Consider the following 23,746-nt stretch of genomic DNA (forward strand, 5'->3'; position numbering starts at 1 on the left):
AGGGATCACTGTTGGATGAAGCTGAATGTCAGCACTTTAAAGGATAAAGTTGCTGTATGTTTTTCTTATTGTGAATAAATCCCAAAGCACCAAAACCAAACATGTTTAACTCTATGTCAGTACTTTTCAACTTCCCTTTCCTGCCTGTAGCATTCATTGGCAAGCCCATTGGTTCCTACTAAAGTAGTAAAGTAACTTTAAAAATGGACAAAATATATACTTTCTTTTTTAAAACAAGTGGGCACTTCAGTTTGTAGCACATTTTACTCAATCAATAGGAAACAGTGCATTTGTTGGGGACTAATTTCAGCTGCGTAGTAATACACATTTTATAGCTGCAGGACTGTGCAATTGAGTCAAAATGAACTACAGCGTGGGTTAAAGGTAATAAAGGAATATTTTGTGTTTTTAATAGTTAATGGACAACAATGGAGCTCCATGACACAGAGGAATTAGATATATCAGGCTTTGGCTACTCAGGTTATTACTTGTTAAATGGCTCAATTCATTGTAATACAATTTGTTAAGCCTGGTTCCAGATGTCTGAACCACAACCCACACCTCTGAATTTGTGTGCCTGTTGCATTCATTAAAAAAGTTGTCTCAGTCAGCCTACTGCAAATGTGTCTGCTTGTGTCCCGCTTATTCTAGGCTCTGGGAAAGATTTATAGATATAAAACCTTCATGAATTAAAAAAAAATGAAACAAAGAGTAATAATTGTCCATGCTTGTCCTGTCAACAGTTTTCCAGATGTTACGTTTACAGTATAATGATGATCGATGGAAAAAATGCTCTTTGGGTCTGCAAGGATTTTTGTTGTTGTTGCAGTTGTTGACAGCTGTTGCAGGAAACAGAAACCAATCAGAGTTTAGTAGGTGGGATGAAGAATTTCCCTATCAATTAGCTTTTTACATCAATGTAAAATTAGGGATTTGTTAACATTAAGAAAAATCTCAGCAGCCTCATATTTTAACACTGTAGTTAAAGTTTTATTTCACATTCACTGTTCAGGAATACAGAACCAAACAAAGCCAAACCAGAATATTTACTTCAACAGTGACTTTAGAATCAAACCTCTCAACATTTTTTTTTTGACATAAAAGACAATTAAGAAGTATCATGGCAAACCCAGTATGGCTAGAACAACATTTCACTGGGATGTACAGCGAAATCAGTGACATTGAATCACCATCCATTTCTGCCAGTGTGAGTTTTCAGACACAAGCCCACAGCATGGCGAGGGAGAGGTATATGACTATTTGTATTGAAACAGGCACTAGTACTGTATGATGTCTCTTCATGGCACATGGAGTCGGCATCTTTTCCCCAGAGTCCAATCACGTTTTCCTCCGAGGACACAGAGTCCACAGTGTGCTGTGATACTGTACATCCTTCTATAGATTTAGTCTTTTTTTTTACAACACAACACAGATACAGATATTACTATTATTATAGTTCAAGATTAGTTCTTTTTTTTAATATCTCCCAAAAAATGTCACAATCAAAAGTAGATTCACATAAGAGACCACTGGAAATGTCGGTAGTTGTACAAGATGAGGCAAACCAGAGAGTAAGTAGTTAGAGCAGTTTTAACAAAGCAACAATACTGAGCTTGACTGCAGCAACGCACATCCTAACACTGAATACAAATATAAAGGCTGTTCCTCGCTGTGGTTCAGTTTATGTTGGCAGGGTGCAGGTGTCTCTTTTACACACTGACATGTGAAAAATGTCATTTAAAGCCTACATGTGTGCACATTCTTATAAATAACTTGTTTTCCTCAGTGGATGATGCATCAGTGAATGTAGGGACAACTGATGACTCGCGCACTCAAAACATAAATACTCTCACACTCTCACACTCTCACACACACTTTGAGGATGTACCCATGTCACTGGTGTAGCGATCTGCGTGTGCCCATGTGTGTGTGTGTGTGTGTGTGCTTTGCTGGGACGCCCTCACCGCTCTTCTGCTGTAATTAGCATGATTGGAGAGCGAGGGATGGATAGAAACACAGGAAGAGATGGTGCTGATGAGACTATTCACCCCGCTGTGTAGCCTGGCTGGCGCCTCTCCTCTGCAACAAGCTGGCATCTTTTGTCTCCATCGCTACAGCTCTGATCAGCCTGTGTGTGTGTGTACATGTGTGTGTGTGTGTGTTAGAGAGACACAGATAGAGAGAGAGAGAAAGAGCCAGCCGTACTCTCATTTAAGGAGCACTCGTTGAACAAAGTTGATTACACATTCATTAAATCTCCAGCCTCTCGTTCACCAGCTCCACTTGACCTGTCCAAGCGATGGACGGACGAGGGAACACACTCTGCATTCAGGACGTATGGTGTTGAATATTCCTGGCTCTCTGGTTATGATTAGGGTAGCATGGTCAAATTCAAAATAAATAAATAAAAAAGATGAGGGGATAGGATTGGTCTTTCTTTTTTGGAGAGCGCCTTCACAGTACACGTTTACATTCCCATCACTGGCTCAGACAGTTGACGCTACATTATAATGGATGGACATGCTGTATCAAATTAGACCCCATTTGCCCCTAAAATTTAATTTGGTGGGCTACTTGGGATTCAAATTCAATATGATATATTTTAAGTTTGCGCTACCTTTAATCAGATCAAGATTCATTTCACTTTGATGAGTTTGCTTAAAACAATATTTGCCTGGTTGAATCATCTTCTGCTTGCATGTAATCTAGATTTATACCTGTGCATTAAAGGGTTAACTTTGTACCTAAGCTTCTCTGACGAGCAACAGTGTTTCTCCAGCAGTCACACACTATAGCTGTTCCTATTTACTAAATGTCTGCAAACAATGACGCAGTCTACCATAAGAAAAACCCATTTCCGAAAACTATAAACACTCTTCCCCATTTCCACTCATGCTCATTTAGAAAGATCTGGCATTCGATATCATTATCTCGATTCATCACAGCTGGAAACTCGTTAATACACAATTCCCCAGGTGGAAACACTGAGAATCAAAATGGTTCAAACACCAATCGAAACGTCAGGATACATAACAGGACTGTGGGTCAATTCACCTTCATTTTATTTCTTTATGTTCAAACTGTTTTCTCATTGGTTTTAACACACATTGAGGAATTAAAGTATTTGGAAATGCCTACATGTGTTCTATCTTTATATTGTGTTTATCATGTAAAGAGGTTGTCCTGGGGGGAAACCATAAGAGCCATTATTCTTTATAATAATAGTAGTGTTTTGAATTGATCTCACCAGTGTGTAATGGCTGTTTTCCAGTGAGACGGTGCAACTTTGTGTTTGAGAATTAAATGAAGCATGAGGCCTCCACCCTTCCTGAGAAATGGACTCTGGTTTAATGTGGTGCCTTTGGACATTGAGCTGACTATCCCACTATGGTTCAGTCTTACACTCAGCAGTTATGTTTCAGTTTAACTTCACAAAAGCCTGATGTTGCACTATTTTTATCCATGGATATGTCTGTTCAGAATGATTTTTAATGGCTTTTTTGTGATATCTGAAGGCAAAGTTTGGTTTAAATGGAACATTACATGGCTTGGAGTGCAGAGTTCAGTGTTGATGTGGAAGTATGACATTTGTGAAGATGAGTGTGCATGTGTGTTTAGAGATTTTGGGAAATGTAGCATCACTTCAAAGAATGTGTCTTAGCAATTGATGTGATAGGAGAATGTGTGTGATGTTCATTGATTGGGTGAAAAAAGTTCTTCACACTGTAATCTATTGGCAATTATGTTTTAAATAATATATTCAGATTTTTTATTATGACTGAGTCCCAAAAATAGTTCCAATTTCATTCTATGAGCTCCTTCTAGCAGGATCTGGAACAGATAAAGCCCTGGTCATAAACCTTAATGTAACTTGTTAAGCAGAGGCATCAAACACGTTCCCCTCAGTAGAAGAAGATGGTCCTCATCTCACTATCCTTCAAAGGTAATTGGTCCTCATCAGGAAAACTGCACAACAACAACCTCATCTGCACTCCAGTGTACTTATGAGCTCATTTACACACAGCCGTGGAATATTCTCCTATCAAACTCACCAACTCCGAAATCATCCTATCAGGACAGGAGGCAGCGAGGGGGGCGGGTCACGCTCATTGTGTAATCAGATAACAATGTTTTAATAACATCAAGCGCAATACTGTCCTTCTCTCCCCTCTCACTCTCTTTAGGTCCTCTGTGGCTGATATTTAAAGACACAATAAGAAGGGCTGATTAAGGAAATCTTCAGCTACATTAATCAAAATGAAGGAGAACAGTCAGTACAGGGTGCAGTGATAATGTCTCACTGCTGTGTGTGTGTATGTGTGTGTGTGTGTGTGTGTGTGTGTGTGTGTGTGTGTTTTATCATGATTTTTAAATTACCTCTCGGAGGTTTGACGGGATTTTGGATATTTTAAAACTTCACAGTTCATCCTCACTAAATAAATCACTGGCAACACTTTAGCATACTTAATGCTTCAAGACAACATCTGAGCATACTCTATACACATTATCATGAGTTATAGTGTATATAGTATACTTAAGTACACTTGTAAAGGTACTTGTGCTTTACTTGAGTATTTATATGTGATGCTGTTTTATACTTCCACTACACTACATTTCAGAGGGAAATATTGTACTTTCCACTCCACTACATTTATTTAACAGCTTTAGTTACTTTTTAGATGAACATGTGACACAATGGATAATATAACAAGCTTTTAAAACACAACACATTGTTGTACAGTGGCTTGCAACCTTTTTGTATTTTAACACCTTACAAAAAGCAGTGTGCAGTCAGGGTCACATTTCAGATGTCTATGAATCTTCATGCTATTAAGCTGTCGTTTTGCTTGACCTGCGTTAGTGTTATCATGTTTCTTGCACTTGTTTTTCTTATGTCTGTCTTTGTTTCAGCAGTTAAATTGCCCTGTTGTGTTATTGTGTCCTGTTGCTCGTATTGATTCTTGCTCATATTTGTTATGCTTACGTCTGCTTTTGCTCACATTTATTCTTGCTTATGTATCTCCTGCTCCTGTGAAACTGTTCTGTAACTGTTAGTTTATTACTTTGATCAATCATCCCATGCTCTGTTTTTATTGTGTTTTGCTTATGTCTCTCTGTGTTTTATATTTATTGTAACTGACATATCTTATAACAGTGTTTTAGACACAGAACAACAGATGAATACTAGCCCTTGGGCTAATTCTGGCATATTTACAGAAATATTTATCAATATGCACTGTCCCTGATGAATAAACTAACAAAATAAATAAAAAATAAAATAAACAGCTCAAATAGTGATTTTTTTCCTCTAAACTTTTCACATGGTTTCATTTCAATAAATGTTTAAATGATCCAATATTTCAGCAAAAATCAAAGATTAGAGAAAGACTCCTAAAACAGAAAACACTTTTGTGTATCAGAACTTTGTTTTTCCTTCTTTCCTCTCCCATTAATCATCTCACCAGTCCTCACATTTATCTGCTGACCCTTTGGAGGGGCCCCACCCCTAGGTTGGGAACCACTGAACATAACTAGCTCACTGTATATAAAGTAGATGAAACTAGCTCCATCTCCAGCAGCTACAACAGTAACATGCTGCTTATATTTGCATACAGGGTGCAACATACTTTTTTGCTGCTAATACTGTGCTTTAAGTAGGATTTTAAATGCAGGAGTTTTTACATTGCTGTATTGGCACTTTTACCTAAGTATAAAGGATTTGAATACATCTTACATCACTGCCAATAATATACCATTATATAGTAATAAGTCTTGTGTTGGTCAGAATTAGGCTGTCTCAATGCATTTAATGACATCATAGCAGGTCAGTTGTCTAAAAGTGTATTTATGGAGTCTTTGTCATAACAAAGTGTAAATAATAGAAAGTATAAGCTCAACTGTTTGTTCTACATGCATGTTATTAATCACAGAGTGTAACCAATACATTCAGCATCTCTAACGTGTTATATTGTTGCCAGCTGTCTGTCATGTGTTCACATCTTGGATATCAAGTAACTGTTCTGTTGACCCATGTTGAATGGCCTCTGGCTTAGCATGTTGCTTTTAATGTTGACGATTAAATATTTTACACATAATGAAATATTATACTTTCATTTCTTTTTATTGGGTCTGCCTCCTTTTTATTCCAAATGATATCCTCGTGTTTCCATGCTAAGTGAAGGCTGGGCTTATAAGACTTAATATAATATATTTGTTTTTTAATTTTACATCATATTTTAAACATTTATGAACTTTCATAACAAAATATACACCACTACCTTTGTGAATGTGTATTATAGTTGAGTTCCTCTTCTCTGAATCTTCAAAAGGATGTCATAGACTATCACTCAACAAAGTGTATGTTAATGTGTTAGCCTGCAGCATCAAAGCAACACATCTGTGATTTTGATGCTCTCACTGTTGAAATGATGACTCGGCCAAGACATTAATCTCCTGAAAGCTTTGTGGGATTTATAAGGTTTATATTGTAGCTTCTGTGAAAAAGTGGAAAGTCAGGTACAGGTTTTAATACTGTCTAACGCCTGGTGTATGTCTTTGATTTTCTCCTTGCACTGAATGTGACCCCTTGTTGTCCCTGCCTCACTGTTGGTACGTCAGTGTTAGTTGTTGATATGTGTCCATGTCACCAAGACAAGGTTTTGTGAGCTGAATAAAGCTGCAATGCCAATAAAGTCATGTTGCTTCACATCTACTCCTCAGTTTCACATCAGCTGACAGAGGAATCTATAACAACAGGTTTTGTGTGCTGGGAATAGACCAGGAGGGAGGAGGGAGGAGGGGGACTGTGGAAAATGAGTCTCAGTGTGTGACAGTGGAAAGATGGATGCCAACAGGTGATCTCTCTCTCTATATAAGTGTGTGCATGTGTTGTGTATGCACACTGCAAATAATATCTTGGAACATATTTTAATCTAGTACTGGCTCCAAAAATAAATTGTTTTCCCAAAACACAATAGATTTCCAATGCAAAGCAAGTCAAACTGGCAAAATTAGTTTTCACCATGTCACTAAAAATATAATTTTCATACTTAAATATTCCCCTTCTTGCACTGTGTGTCAGTGTAGATTCTAGTTTCATTATTTGTCTGAGCTTTTGTGTTATTTTGTACACACAGCGAGCATGTCAGACTTGCAGATTTCACTTACAGGCACAGGTATTAAGCTCACTGCATAATATTTGTGAAACATTTCAGCTTCCAATAATTAACTTCACTTCTTTAAACAAATGATAACACATGTAGTTTCACCACTACAAAGTAAAAATCTCAAAATAAGTTTGATTATTGAGTCAAATCTGTTGAAACTAACAAATTCACCACTGTAGTAAGACAGTTTGGTTATATGTGCTTGTGTGTGTGTGTGTGTGTGTTCATGTCTTTCTATCCTTGAGAGGACCACTATCAGTTAAAACCAGCACTGTGATTTCTGGATTGTGAGGACATTTTGGCTCCACAACGTTAAAAGGCCAATTTGAGTCTTAAGACTTAATTTTAAGATTAGAGTTGTTTAAGATTAGAATTGGGTTTAGGTCCATGCATTTAGTTGTGATGGTTAAAGTTAGGGAAAGGGACTAGGCTAAGGAAAATATCCCCACAAGGACATAAAGACAAACATGTGTGTGTAATACGGCAGGAAGTTAAGACAATTTGTCCCAGTGGGTTTCCGTAGCCTCTGTTACCTAACCGTCCTTTGCTTGGACCCCAGCAGAGTGAGCTGCTTCTCTAACCCCCCACCCCACCCCCTTCCTCTTACAGACATTATGCTAAGCAGCAAGGCACATCACTGCAGATTAGAGAGCTACAGTTAGCAGGCTGCCTGTGCACATTCCACACTGAAACTTCTACAAAGCCCTTTAAACCTGATGTTAACATGCATCTAATGACTGGATTGCATTTAGATGGAGTAACAGCATGTAAACTGTAGATATGTGAAAGAAGCTTACCTTATTATGTAAGTCACCTGCTGAGATGGTCAGAGGTGACTATAGCCACGTTTAACAAACATGAAAATGATATTTTTAAAAAATGCACACAGATTAAAGAGCCAAGAAACTATATAACGATTTACTGAAGACATGTTAATGTCAGGTGTAAAGTTAATCCAGCCAAATCGCATTAAGACACAGAGTGCATGTTTCTGCCAGGTTGAAAGGTAGAGCTGCTAATGAGAGTTACATCAATATTTCACAGTTTGAAAGTGGTGCCTGGCATTCAGATCACCACTTGGTGTCGTGGGTTTGATAAAGGTGGAGCAGGTGTGGCAGACAGATAACTGACAGGATCAATCTAGAGCTACACACCTGTGTCAGTGGTGTCATGGAGGATTTAACCTGGGACTCAGGTTTTAGTAAAACTTGCGATTCGTTGTTGCCTCTTCAGCATTTGAAGCATCGCTGTGATGCTCAGATGATGCTACCAGCTGTTCAAATCAATGTTTAGTCAGATGAAAGCTGTTCAGGTGAAGGCTGGAACATTTCAGCAGTGCCTGCAGGGGATCCCGAGAGCGTTCCTTCATCTCGACACAGGCACTCATCCTGCTCATTGGATTTGCTGAGCAAGTCCTTCTCGGCCAAACAGAGTTAGCATTCTCATCAGTTCACACGCATATACACACATGCAAAGTTCAGAGTTTATTCTTTGTTGTTCTTTTTTTGTTCCCTCCACCACCTCCTCTGGCTGAGCCTTTCAACTGAAACCACACATCTGCTTCTGTTTTCAAAATGTGTTTTCTTGGAGAAGAGTTAAGTTGAGATGTAGAGAAATTTCTGGGAGAGTGAAGTCTCAGAGCTCTCTTTTTTTTTTAGAGAACACTCCTGTTAAGATGAGGAGCCGCTGTGTTCACAGCATGCTGGTCTCATGTTATAGCTCGACGCTAAAATAGACTGTGTGAAGTCGCTCAGCTTGAATGATCGAGGACGCGTGAACCTTCGCTCTGCACTGAGAGAAGGCTGGTGTGACTGGCAGAAGCTGTGAAGATATGAGGCCCTGTAGCATCTGTTATAGTTTAGCTTTTGAACTGGAATGTGCTCATGTCGTCGAAGTGCTCATCATCAATTTTTGGCGCTGATCATTAACTGTGAGTAGCATGAGTGCTTTAAACAAGGGCTTTGTGGGTGAGAGCAGCACTCAGTGAACCGGAACTTAGTCTCACTTGCAAATTACCTAACATGATGTTCCAGCTGAAACGCCGACAATGTACTCATCAAAAACACATCCACAGTCAGACAAAGTGACACATTCTCTCCGCCCATTTGCATGAACACACGCAGGCAAAAAGAACAGTCGACTCACACTCTGTCCCTGCTGTCCAACATACAGTAGTGGCACCTGTGTTTAAGGTCTATTCCTGCAGGTTGTTACTGGAGTAGAAACTGGACGTCTCTGAAACAGTTTTGGAGACGCTCCGGGATGATGACCCATTTGAGGTGAGGTCCAGGGAGGAGCTATGCGGTCTGGCCCCGACAGCAGCCCCACCAAGACCAGGACCAGGACCAGCCATTGCCTTTATCTTAGGCTGCTCCATGTCGTCGCCAACCTGCAGAACTGTGGACACAGTGGTCTCCATCCGGCTAGCCTTGTAAACGCTGGTCTGAGTCTGAAGGTAGCGAGTGGACTTGAGTTCCAGGCCTTCGTAATTGCCACGAGGGACACAGGGACACCAGCGGAAGGCTTGTTTAAAACCAGCGCGAAACCTGTGTTGGAAAAGTACACATTCATTTGTTTTAGTTCAGTTTATGCATATTTAACTGGTTCAGTCTTAGTTCACATGCTACGGCTGAAAAGATAGCTGCCATGACAATAATCTGCATCTACATGTGTGAGGGTTTCCTGATCAGCTACCTTTACAGACACCTGAAGGCTGAACTGCACAAACCAGATCCACTGGTTACCTTGATTAAATCTTGACTAAACCGTAAACATCATCAGGTTTGTTGGTGACAGTGACCTTCTTGGCATGCATTGGACAGATATGCTTCAAATCAGTTATCTTGTCTTTCAAATGTGGCATAGATTTGCTTAAGACTGCATGAAACCTTAAGATTATCACAACTCAACAGGAACATTTTAGCATCTTTTAGCACATTGTTTTAGTTTTCCAGCACACAACTTTACTGTTTTAGTTCACTTTCAACATTCATTTCCAGTAACAGGCAGCTGTTAATATTGAAAAGGCTAATTGTATTATATGTACACTACATGTGCAGCACCAGCAGAAGGATAAAGTGAACCATTGACTGTTGAACATAATAATTCCTAATAATTTAGTGGGTCAAGGGTTTCCCTCAGTAGATGGTAGAGAGCAAAACAGAACTAAAAAAAGAGCGAAAAATGATCTTATATTTTCCAAGACACACAACTCCACATCAATCATAATGTTGTTCCATTGTTTGTTTGCAGAAAAACACATCTATCCAATGCAGTACCATTCCTCTTTCCATTATGGATACAAAATAAACTCTTCAGTTGTTACTCAGAGTCAGAAAATACACCATCATAGACTTCTACAGTAAAGTATAAACCACAACATCATCTGTCAATGTCATGTTGGGAGGGAAAATGTTTAGACATACTATATTTCTTTTATTAACCTGCCTAGGATTTAATACTGATAATATGAGTCATATTTCAGTAATATTCTAAAATAAATGGATGCAGTATATTGAGGATAGACACCATGAACCCAAATCAAGTCAGCATTTATATTCAGCTAAATCTTTTTTTTCCAACTTCACACAATCAAAAGGAGCCAACTTGGAGACTTCCCAATATGAAAAAAAAACGGTTTACTATAATAGCTTAATGTAGGAGTAGAATCTCAGCATATGTGCTTTGACTGACAGCATTCAGTGACTAATAGACATATGAGAAACAGCCAAAGACCACACACTGTTCGAAACTGAAGCATTCACATGTTAATTAACACCAAATGTTGTATTTGACATTTAATGATGACATTTACTGAAAGGCTAATTTTACCAGCACAGTGTGTTTGCCAAGTGTGAATTTATATGTTAGAAGTAATTTTAAATGTTGAGAAGAAATGCAAAAAAAAAAAAAAAAAAAAAAAAATCACATACAGTGGAGATAAAAATAAGCATTGTGCTTGAGATCCAACGACAGAATGGCAACACCTCACAATGGTAGGCACACTAAAACACACACAAACACATACACACATTAACACATACACACAGCCCAGGGCCAGGCAGGGAGGGAAGTAAAGAGGGAGGGAAAGGGGGAAGATGTCAATTGCTGAGAGCAGGAGAGAGATGAGAAAAAATTGATGAAAAATGAGAAGACAGGACCATCATCAGTTACACATTTGAATTTAAATCAGCTGAAATGATAGAGACAAAAGCCAGTCGATAGCCTGTACGGCATTATGACTAAACGTCAGCTCGCTGCCATCCAACCCATATATTTGCATTTTTAGTACTTAATGAATTTCAGAGGTGAGAACACACAAGTGTGAAATCTCATTCTTCTGACACCACAAAGACAATTAACAGGTGGCCGTGATAGAAGATGATGAGAGATGATGGATTCAAGACAACAAGCCGAGTTAACCATCTGTTTACATTTTGCCAAACAATTTTGTAAATTCATTGACATTTTTGTTGACAGGCAGAATGCTAATTCACCACAGTTTGAGAGTAAGCTACTGATGTTCACAGTGGGATTCAGTCAGTTTCAGGGATCCATGTTAAAAGGTAGAAGTTTATTCTAACTCTAAGTCTTTGTGGTGTGGAGAGCTTTTTTCACAGTACAGATGCAGAAGCAGCCTCTCTCCTGTGGTGTAGGTTTCAACTACCTATCACTGAGCCAGCGGTGGGTGATATGATATTGGGGTGTGTACCTGAGTGTGTGTTTGTCATTGGCTGCAGTCCTGAAGGAGAATATGATTTCTACTAAACTAGGAAAAACATCCCCAAGGACGAGTTGTCATCTTTTGTAAACAAAAAAAGGGGGATTATTCCTTTTCTTGAGTATTACCATAAATATTAAGAGATTTTAGTATACTTTATTTTAAAAAACTAGGTTGAAAGTATGCAGTTTGCTGCTTTGTACTGAAGCATGGAGATTCAATCATTGCATTTAGTGATGAGATAAGTTGAAATGCTGTATATTAGAGCATTTTAATATTATAGAGGCTGAGGATTACAAATAAACGTGGTAAAAGATTATGGTTGAATTGTTTTGTATACTTATATCTATGATAATTTATAAGTGAAATGACTGTTTGCTAGATTCTATATAAGGAAACTGGAAACAGCCTCAATCTCAGGACATCACCCTGAAGATAATGTATAGGCAAAATTATATGGTGAACTTTTTCCAAATGTCAAATTTAAAAAAATCTGAACCAACTCATAATTTGTCTGAATTAATTCAAATTAAATTTGTAGCCTAATTCTATTCTATGTTGTAGACGTGGCTCCGTTCTTTAGTGGTGCCTCCGCTCCTTCACTTAAGTTCCAAGCTAATGTAACTATAAAGCAGTTTCACTTTACACAGTTGACAGCCTTATCATTACCAACCTTTATCCCATTTACGCTTCCACTCATTACTTCTTAGATGTATATCCTGTTTTTTTTCTGTTTTTCCGTATAGCCTTGGTCAGACAGACGGTGCATTGTAGGAACAACCTTGTTGAAGTAGTACAAGGGTTTGAATTTGAATGCTTGTTTATTATCATGTGCTCTCAAGTTAGAATTCTTTCAATTAAAATCTACCAAGATAGAGTTTCTAGTTTCTATTCTATTTTAAACGTGAAAATATCAAGTGTTCAGTTTCATTGACAGTGGCTCCAAACATAAAAATGACTTAATGGTGAGAATTGTGGGGGTTTTTTTTGGTAAAAAGAAAAACTCCTGACTATGTTGCTATAAAATTTACATTATTCTGAGGACAGGGTAAAAATGGAAGAGTTTGCATTAACAGGTTATCAGAATAAGTTAAGACCAGAGTGTGTCTTAGTAATAATATAACCCAATTTCAAGGCCTGGTCCTCTCTGCAGTTGAACATATTTGAAGAACATAATTTCCAAATAACAGAGAAATGCATGAAATTAAATATGTGTATTTGTGGTTGTGTGTGTGTGTGGTTGTGTGTGTGTGTGTGTGTGTGTTAGACTCACCTGTCATTGAGGCAGCAGTAGATGATGGGGTTGTACATGGTGGAGCTCATGGCCAGCCACATGATGGCCAGGTACACCTGCTGGATGAACGCTTTCTCAAACATTTTGGGAAAGAACTCGTGCAGCAGGAAGAAGACGTGGTACGGCAACCAGCAGATGGCAAACGTAGACACCACCACAATCATCATCTTCACCACCTGCCACACACACACACACACACACACACACACACACACAGCAGCGTAACAGAATACTTGCAGAATAAATAATAGAGCGACCTGTCAAGAAAAATCCAACAATCATAACAATGTTACAGTAGGTATTGTCAATGTTCCACTTTTTTTTGCAATGTTCTGACAATGTGACATGCTGCACCGCATTGGCTGTCTCCTCCGAGGACTCATCATCCACTTTTTCTTTTCTTAAACAAACCTCTCTGTTGGTTAAACAAGTAGCAACATATCTGTCCATCTGTGAAAAAGCTCAGCTGCTTTGAACTTTCTGTCTGTTAAAATGACAGTCTAATGCACTTAGACACAGCGCCTATGAGCATGATTTGAATATAATGTGCATGGACTGATATAACGGATCTGTGAGGCTGGACTGGTGTCCTGCACAGGTAAAATAGTCAAGACAGACAGTAAAGACAAAAAGAATATATGGATTGGTTCTTTTTGTGGTTTTGAAGTTCATTGAAAATTCTGTCCAAAACAGCTTCCCAGAAATATAATAGCCTACTGCCCTTTCTTCCATGTGCTGGATAAGGCTCCATTAAAGATGTAGGCTACTGTATGTATGTCCATTAGTTTCTACAATACTTGAAATATGACCATTTCCATGTTAATGTGTTTGTATTTACCATTCTGTGAAAACATTAGGGTAAAGTAGAGTGCACAGACATGCTAGTGGCTCATAGGCACGGCTAGTTTATGGTCCAGGACAATATGTTATAGAATATAAACATGTTTGAATGGTGATTTTTAGAATAAATAGAGGTCAAATTTGGACATTTGCTTATACAAAAATGTGTATCAGCTGCATTTTATTTCCATTTTTGTATATTCAGAGTCACATTATACAAAGTCCACCTAGCAGAAATGTTTATATAGTGTTTTTATAGCTCTCAAATGTTAAAATGAACAGTGAGGATTAACATGTTTAGCGAATATAGTGTTTACCTATGAATGTATTAAGAAGATCAGGATACTGGACACAAAGATGGTACCCTGTTAATTCCTAGGAAAGTTGCGCAGTGGTGCATGAAGCCAAAAAATATTGGCTTCTGGCAGTAAACAAATTACCTGGATAATTGCTTCTGCATTTTTGGACCCATGAAGCATGCACCCTAGAGACTTTAACTGGCCAGCTTCCAGTTGGATCTCCACTCACTTGAATGGAGATAAATAAAGCAGTCCTGAAAGAGACTGAGGGAGTCTTATAGGACTGCTTTGAGACAATTGCTGGCAGATGTTTTGAGGATGCGCACACAGACTCTGTCATAGGACATCAGGGATGCCAAGAGGGCCTAGAGGGACAAAGTGGAGTCCAGCTACTACTACTCTGATCCAACAAGCATGTGGAGTATATAACGCTGCATCAAGGACCCACTGCGGCACACTGCATTGCTCCTATATGAACTCAATATCATTTATGCTCAGCTTGATGCGGATAACACAGCACCTGCCATGTGTCCACTTGTGAGCAAGGAGGCTGCTACGTTGACCCAAAAAACAGCTGATGTAAGATTGTCCTTCTAAAGGGTCAACCCCTGCAAAGCTCCAGGACAGGACAGTATGCCTGGCTGGGCTCTCAAGGTGTGTGCTGATCAACTGGCAAAGGTGTTCACTTACATCTTCAACCTCTCAATGAGTCAGTTCGGGGTCCCCTCCCCCTTCAAGGCATCTACCATGGATTGCAGTAGTAGTAGTGGCGTCCTGTTTAAACAACTACCCCCCTACGGCACTGATTCAGTCATCATGATGTGTTTTGAGAAACTAGTTAAAACTCAATATCTGCTCTTCACTTTCTGACACTTTGGACCCTCTTCGGTTTGCATACAGACCAAACAGGGCCAACGACGACATCATCTCTTTGGCAACACACACTGCACTTACCCATCTGGAAATAGGGAATACATATGTGAGAATGCTGTTAACTGATTACATTTCAGCTTTCAACACTATTATTCCCTCATAACTCATCTCTAAGCTTGTTGATCTTGATCTAGAGACCTCCATCTGCAACTGGATATTCAACATTGTGATGGCCAGGCCCCAGAGGCTGAGAATCAGCAGTCATACCTCAGCCTTGCTGATCTTATACACAGGCATACCACCGGGCTGTCTGCTCACCCCCTGTTTACATTTAACTGTACTTGGCAGCACAGTTCCAACATCATCATCATTACGTTTGCTGATGATATGACCATCCTGGTACTCATCACAGACAACAATGAGACAGCTTACAGAGAAGAGGTAAAGACACTAACCAGCTGGTGCCAGGACACCAAACTTTCTCAACGTCAGTAAAACTAAAGAGATGATTGTGGACTACTTTCATACCTAAACCTCATTTTCATATATGTATGTAGTGTTATATTTTAATCTTATATTTTATAACTAGTGCTCTTAATGCTGAGTTTGCCTGTTTTATCATCCAGCACATCCTTGTACCATTGACACTGTGTAAACGTACATATAAAACTATCACTTTAACTACTAAATCTTACTAAATTATCGACTAATAAAACTGAAATAATGTTATCAGGTGACTCTTCTCGATTTTTCAAATGTTATTGGACCAAATTGATCAATAAAAAATCCATTTTGCAGGGGTTTAGCTGACCACAAAAATGTATTTACTTTTTTACAGACGCTCCTTTAGGTAGGGAAGAAAAAGAAGATGAAAAGGTAGAGGTGGGCTGTAAAACTACAATGGAAGAGAGGATGAAAGGAGAGAGGGCAGGGATTCAGCTTCATGGTGCTGTGATGATTATTTCATCAGTGGAGGAAAATGCAGGCAGACGTGAACACTGCAGCCACTTCCTGCTCAGGATTGGACTGCGCAGGAGTGCGTGTGATAAGATTAGAGTAATCTGATTACATTAGCAAAGCTGCGGCCAGCTATCTGAAATGCAGGTTACCTTGCGTTTGGCAGTCAGTTGCTCCTTATAGCGGTCAGAGGAGTCTCCTGGGATCTCACTGGCCCAGAGGGTAAGTCCCACCACCAAATAAGCACAACCCATCACCAGCAGGGGAAGGAAGTAGATCAGGATGGCCACACACACATGGTAGCTATAAAAACAAAGCCAGACTCATGTTATTTATGATTTCAATAAATTAACAAAGTACAGTAAATGCATTGTTTCTGACCTCTATAGCTGATTCCTAAATATCGTTATATCATGTCATTACTAGTAAATCCCAAAAAAACAGTGAGAAGAGTGACAGAAATTTGGAATATCATAGCAATAAAAGCACAGCTGTAACTTAACATGCATAATGGCTGTGTTTCATTATGGCTTACTGGAACATCTTAACATAACAGAGCCGCAATTAAAGCTATAAGTTACACCTGTGCTCCTCTTGCTTTGAAGAGCTAGAGTGTCTAATGTGAAAAAGGTCACATTTTTTTCTCTGATTCTGAGCATATATGGACAAAAATGTCAAGTTGTTATAAATCAGTCTGAATCACAAATTGAAGCTTTTCTGTATATATGTTCAAAGGTTTATGAGGTAACCTACGGTCATAAGCTGTTTATAATTATGGGCTTGATTAGCTGTGTGCAAAAATGCCTTCAAATGGTAAATAAGCACAAAATTCATGACGAAAGTACCAGCAAATGCTCCTCAGATCAATAAAAAGGATTTTGAATTAGCTAGCTGCCAAGGTTAACACTTGACAATAATTGCATTATGAAGTCTGATTATCTAAGAGCAGTTAAGTGCTTTGTATAATAACAGAAGGAGATGATGAGTTAAAACATTATGGGTTTTTTTATGTTGATATGGCTAACATACTAGCAACGGTTGTCTGCTTACACATCCAACAAAAATGTATCAATATCAGAATGTATTTGAAATTGTGTTTCAGGCCAAGTAATGAATGCAGCTCCAACATTTATTTATAACTCTGGTTTGATATTTAACAACTCCTGAAGGAAATCACTATGTTCACCAGCTAGCCGCTAAATTGCTAACTGCCTGCCGTTTGGCGCAGGTAGCGTAGTGGGTGTTCACCAGTTTTGTCCTTGAAAACTGCTGCTTACTACATGTGTAAACAACTTGAATATTAGCAGTGAGAGTGACCCAAAACAATAAAGTTGTGAGCTACAAAACACTGAGCAAAAATAAACCAGAAAGCAGCCTGGAGCTGAGGGGGCATAAAGATATTGAATGTAGTGGCTTTAAGTCAGGTAGTGATGTAGTGAATAATAAAGGCAGTGCCCAATGCACAGTCCAACATTGTTTAAAAAGGTATTTTAGTTGCTGTGGGCATTTCCTACTTAATGGAACGTCTCTGAATCCATTTTCCAGCCTGCCAACTCCCCACCTAACCCCAAAGTATAGAAACAGCAAGGACTAAGATACAAATGTACTCATTCGAGTCGAGAGCTGAATCAATCATCATTAGTGTGTTTGCCAGAGGTCTCAGAAACACTTTTGCTTTGTACGGGCAGCATTTCAACCTCTGTTCCAATAACTGTCCAATGAATTTAAACCCTTTATGAAATAATTAAATATGACAGTTTCAGTATTTAGCTAATGATGTGGTGATTTTTTATAGACACAGTGTTTGACCCCGTGACTCCCCGTGTGTGTGCCTGTTAATATGCCTTATGTCAGTACATTTGTGTGCTGTGTATATGTGTGTGTGCATGCGTTAATGTCCATTAGAAGGTGGAAAATTCGGATTATAACACTCTGACTTGTGTAGAGTGTGTGTGTGTATATTGTGTTTAACAACGTTCAGAGAGGAAAGACCCTCTGACTCCACCATGCACAGAGGGACAATCTGATTTCCCCTCTGCAAACACTGCAGATGAGCCTCACAGGCCATTTCCTTGGCAATTAACTACAATTATGTTAATACCACTGAGTACCCCGCAGTACAGGGGCTTTCATCAGAAAAAAAATGACAACAAACTGAGAAATGGACACACACGCACACCTACGCACACCTACACACACACACACACACACACACACACACACACATACATAGAGAGATCAAAAATGAAGTTAATATTGGAGCTTTGAAAGTGTGGTTCCTTCAGCCTGAAGGCATCTTATAAGAAGTTAACACTTCTGAGATATAGACGGACACCAGTCTGCCCTGTAGGCCTCAGTCAGCAGTACAATTTTTAAAACTATATTTTACTCCACTGGAAGCCATTAAAGGAAATGTGAAGAAGTCCTGCTACATGCCAAGAATGTCCACAATATTGTGGGAAGTTGCTGTTTGGATATACTCATTGCAATAAACAAGGCGTCAATAAATGAAAAAATGGATGTAAGTTTCAAGAATAATGAGACAATAAATTTGCCTCTTATGCCCTCTGTGCAGGGGACCAGTCTATTGTCTTTTTAAGTATGCTTGTAGTCGACTCAGCCCTTTCTTCTAAACTCCTTCATCCAAATCCAATAATTACTCTTGGCCTGACTCGACATTAAGTGGATGTAAAATACAGGAAATCAATTAAGTCAATTGAGAATGCTCTCAAGTGCTTATTAGATTGTGTTAAAAGAAGCTTTTGTTTGTTTTTTTGTCAGCATTTAGGGAACTTGTCGATAGCACCCCACAGCTTGCATTCATTAAACTTAGAGCCATGTGTTATAGAGATGTGTTATCTCAAACCTGTCATTAACTGTATAAATGTTAGTGACTGTTGGTTTACAGATTAGACTCGGAGAATCTTCCCTGTGAGAACAAGGTTTTAATCCATACTGCAAAGTATCCTGAGTCATAAAAAAGCTGTGTGAGCCCAGCAGATGGTGGATGGTCTGAAAGTTCTAGAAAGACCTACTCACTTTTTATCGACTATTCCAGCTGGCAATTATAAATGTGGAAATTGTGCACAATACAAATTTTACTTTCAAATGTCATTCTTTTACTCATGCACATTCTGGTAAAAAATTATCTCAAGGGTATCATTACTTGTAAAACTAAAAATGTCATCTACATGATCAAATGTCTGTCGTGTGGCTTACACAGGAAACACAACACGCTGTCTCAAGACCAGAGCATAGAAGTAGCATACGTACTATTGACCAAAAGAACCCTGTAGCTGTACTTTCACCACATTTCAAAACAACCCATCCACACTGAGATACACTGGGACTGAACATGTGAAAACCCCCAGAAGAGGAATGGACATCAATAACATCCTTTGGAAAAGAGAGGCATTCTATATTTACCATTTCTACCCTTAATACATTATCACCTAAGGGCCTAAACTTAGATTTTGATCTTGAACCTTTTTTGAAAGTAGTTGATATGATCTTAACTGGATTGTTTTTCTGGCTTACAATGTATATATTCAATTTACCCTTTGGTGTGATTTATTTGATTCTACTCCCGTTCATTTTCTTAGAGGTATGCTTTGACTTACATATTGGAGTATCAGACAGTCCAGCTGTTTCTAATTGGTCCGATTTGAGAGCAGCTTGAGTCTCAATCACGCACATCACAATCACCTGTGTAACTAAAGTACCTGTGTCTTTTTATTGCTGGCCTGACGAAGGTCTGTGAGATTGAAACATTGATTTTGTAATTATAGCTGCTGGGAACTTTTAACACACTCGCTCTGGTTCTTACCTTCTGAAATGTCCACATAAGTAACATGTCATAGCATAAAAAGCACAGGTGCAATTAACAACATGAATCATGGCTTCATTCAGATTACATGTGTAGGTCTCATGGCCTTTGTGTTGTTGCTTGTACAGTAACTTACTGGGACACATAAATGGAACAGAGCCATTGTTGAGGTAATTTTCCACTGTGTTAAGATCCACCTGTGCTTTTTAAAGTCAAAGTGTCTGCCATGAAAAAAGGTAACTTATTTGTCAAACATACAGTTGTACAGTGAATTTCAGTCTTTGCATTTAACCCATCTAGTATTAAGTAAGTATTAGGAGCAGTGGGCAGCCACCAGGGACCAACCCCATTTCTATGTCAGTATCTTTGTCATAGGCAACAAACTGTGACCATGGTTAAATCTGGAATCTTGTTTTTAACAATTGGAGGAAACTGGAGCACCCAGAGAAAACCCATCCAAGCACAGGGAGAACATGCAAAGTCCACACAGAAAGGCCCTGCTCCAGCCGGGTATTGAACCCAAGACCTTCTTGCCGTGAGGCAACAGTGCTAACCACCAAGCCACCGTCAAAAATGACTTTAAATGTGTTGCGTAAAGCAGGTGGGATAGAACATGAGGTAAGGTCCTGGACAACAACAGCATTCCACAAATGATCCACCTTTTTATACAAGAACAAGCGATATTTCCTGAATGAGGGGTCAGTCCCTCCCCCTCTTCAAACCGACTGAATACCAGAGAGCCTCGCCATTTTGCATAACAAACAAACTCTTGGTGGAATCAATTCATGCCTGGAAGCAAACATGTCCAACTGTGTTTCTCAAGTTATTGAAGTGGGAGCGAAATCCAGTCTGAGCAGAGTGAGGGAAATGTCACAGTTCGAACACGCCCACACACCCGTGAGAGACAGTTGGACCAGATTTGACCCCAATAATAGTAAAGTTCGGTGCATCTGATGCAGAACGTAATGGTAACTGCATTCATTGATATTACATACTAATTGTATAGTGTGCACTATGCTAAAATGACCATACACTTCATTCTTTGCAGTTGCATCATAAAATTGAATCTACTACTTTGTACTAACAGCGAATGACACCAGCTGCCATGAAAATGCTTTTGCCATTAAACTAGAGACAGAAAGCTGTTCTAACACATGCTTTCTTTTGTTTTTCCATCTTTCTTTGTTGCTATTGCTATCTCACCAATGTCCACAGCTCATTTCCTTTGGGCACTGAATTCTCAAGCATCTTTAGTATGCATTTACTTTTTCAAGTATAGCTCTGCCACTTTTCTACCACATACTTAAAATGTACTTGAACATTTGAATTGGGATACAGCTACGGTCTTGATTTTGCACGCTGGCTCTCTGGCACCACTAAATGGAACACTATTAATGTTATTTGTGACACCTGTGCTTTTTTTTACATCCTCTTTTCACAGGAGTGCAGAGGAGAAAAATCTAATCTCGTCTTTAATTAAACCGAGAAGTCAACCGTTTTTGCCGCGTCGGTGTAATGAAACCGTATTTAAAGTGTTAACTAAAGCAAACACACGCAGGAGCAGGTCACACATAACGCAGAGAGCATTTACCATAAGGCTGAGGAAAATCAATTCGGAGAAAACGGAAGCTGCCGCAATCCACTTACAAGTAGAAATGTGATTTGTATGCACACAAGTGCCCATATGAGTAATGAGCTTAGAGGAAACGTCTTAGGTAAATCCCTATGTGCCCTATGTGTGTTTCTGTGGATGTGTTTAAGTGTCTTTTCAAGAGTTAAATTAGATTAACCAGCATAGGCAATATAGTGTATATCAGTTTTTTTGCTCTCTCTTTGGCATCCTTCATTGGATTTATAGTCAGAGAGGTGTGAAATTGGCTATAACCGCTTGCTAATACGCTTAAAAATTACGAGGATAGAGTGGAAACATGGTCACTTCAAAGAAAAACAGGTAGTCAACATTTGTAATTCATTGCCAATGCGTCGGATACACTTGTTTTTCATCTTACACAAGAGTGCCAAAAAGGAGGAGAAATGGGTTGTGGGGGAGGTTGTGTCTCTGTCTTAGTAAAAGCTAAAAGAAAGTGACTTTCCAAACTGGGATGTGACAAAAAGGAGAGGAAGAATTCATTTGGCTTCACATTTCTTGCCTTGACTTTTTCCAAAGTGTGTATGTGCAGGCGTGTGTGTTTTCAAAAGCCTAGCTGTCATAAGCAAAGCTACTCTCTGGTCCTGAAAAAGTCAGGCCTGTCAGTGTGACTTGCCAGGATCAGACTGTGTAAAGATGTTTTCAGGCTTTGAGAAAACGACTGCGTTCCATGATCCGTCACTGCTGAACAGCCATGAATCTCTGTATGCTCTATCTCAGAATCTAAAGACAAACACAACCGCTAAGAATGACACATTCATACTGTACACTCAGGTCACTAGTTTGGGTAAAAGTATCCATCCTTAAATGTACCTGAAGAGCTCCTTCCTTTGTACTCCTCCAGACGGTGATTGATGAAGTATGAGGGTAAATCAAGCAGAGATGGTGTGTTAATTTACAGATTCTACTGATTTACATGATTAAAGTGGCTTTGTAGGTGGAATGATGGTCGATACGAGAGGCAGATGAAAAGAACCTTTGCTTGGATTTTGGCTCAACACTGTCTAACAAAATTGAATGGAGCAGCCGAACTGTATTACTGATGAAAGATTATCAAAAGAGACAAATCAATAAATAATGCTGTCAGTAGAATAGTTAAAATGGAGTGTTATAACAAATATAAAGCTTAGTGGTTTTTCAATCAAGCTTTAATTAATTGCACTGTTGCTGTTATTCCAATTCAGCTATCCTCAAACTCCTTCATTTATCTGATTTATTAGTTTTGGCACAACTTTTTCCTTCTTAAATGACTTTTTAAGGTTATTTTAATGCGTTTATTTCCTTGTTAACACAAAAGAAATTAGACGTGAGAGATGAGGAACGGACTGGTGGCTAAACCTAGGTATGTTCTGTGGATTATTGCGCATCTCTTTGCCTTTATAAAGCTCAAAACTGCTGAAAGTGCAGAAAAGTATTTGGAGAATCACTTCATAGTTTAAGAAATATGTCCCCCATTCAGAGCACAAGTGATGATCTGGTTAATGGTGTGAAAGTCTGACAGCTGAAATAGGCCAGGGTTTAAAACTCTAAGCTGCTTCTTAATATGGTTTTATATTACAGTTATTACAGCTCCAGTTTTTGTGGGTTTTTTTAATCTGGCTTTGGAGGTTGCTATGTGTTCATTTTTATAGCAGAAAACAAATATTAGAAGGAAGCCAGTGCTGTGTGATTTTTCCATGATTGAATGGAAAACACCTGCTGCCCTCTATTTGTTCGGTGCAGGTGGCAAAAATCCTACACATTGCACCTTTAAAACCTGTGGAAACCTATTCTTTTCTGTTACATGATTTCAAGTAAGCAGCTTGTTTTTAGCTCAGTTATTTCTGCAGAAATATCAAACCTCAGCCAAGACCTATAATGATGATGATTAAACTTATCTAGACTGTAATTTATGTACATTCTGCTGAAGAAAATGTGTTTCTAAAGCTAAACACGGCAACAACAACAAAAAAAGACTCCAGCCTGAGCACCTGACTTATCTAATCTTGGTACAGCTGAATGTTACTTTAACATATAATTATGTTAAGTATTGGTTGGTGAATTTCTGTGTGTCAGTTTAATTTAAAGGCAAATTATAGTCTATTTATTATAATGAGGGAATACCATCATGATGAGATCGTTCA

At 38.8% G+C, this 23,746-nt stretch overlaps 1 protein-coding gene across 1 annotated transcript in view; it reads right to left on the reverse strand.

The window, feature by feature from the left end:
* Positions 1–7,778: 7,778 nt before the first annotated feature.
* The window catches only part of tacr1a (tachykinin receptor 1a), a 39,174-nt gene continuing 23,206 nt past the window's right edge, over positions 7,779–23,746 (reverse strand). The window contains exons 3-5 of the mRNA XM_053326232.1: positions 16,302–16,452; positions 13,160–13,356; positions 7,779–9,712 (exon numbers count right to left, since the gene is read on the reverse strand). Of these exons, the coding sequence (XP_053182207.1) occupies positions 9,361–9,712; positions 13,160–13,356; positions 16,302–16,452 (700 nt within the window). The 3' untranslated portion in view covers positions 7,779–9,360. The remainder of the gene's footprint in view (positions 9,713–13,159; positions 13,357–16,301; positions 16,453–23,746) is intronic.

The sequence above is a fragment of the Scomber japonicus genome, chromosome 9, assembly GCF_027409825.1.
Source record: "Scomber japonicus isolate fScoJap1 chromosome 9, fScoJap1.pri, whole genome shotgun sequence".
NCBI lineage: Eukaryota > Metazoa > Chordata > Actinopteri > Scombriformes > Scombridae > Scomber > Scomber japonicus.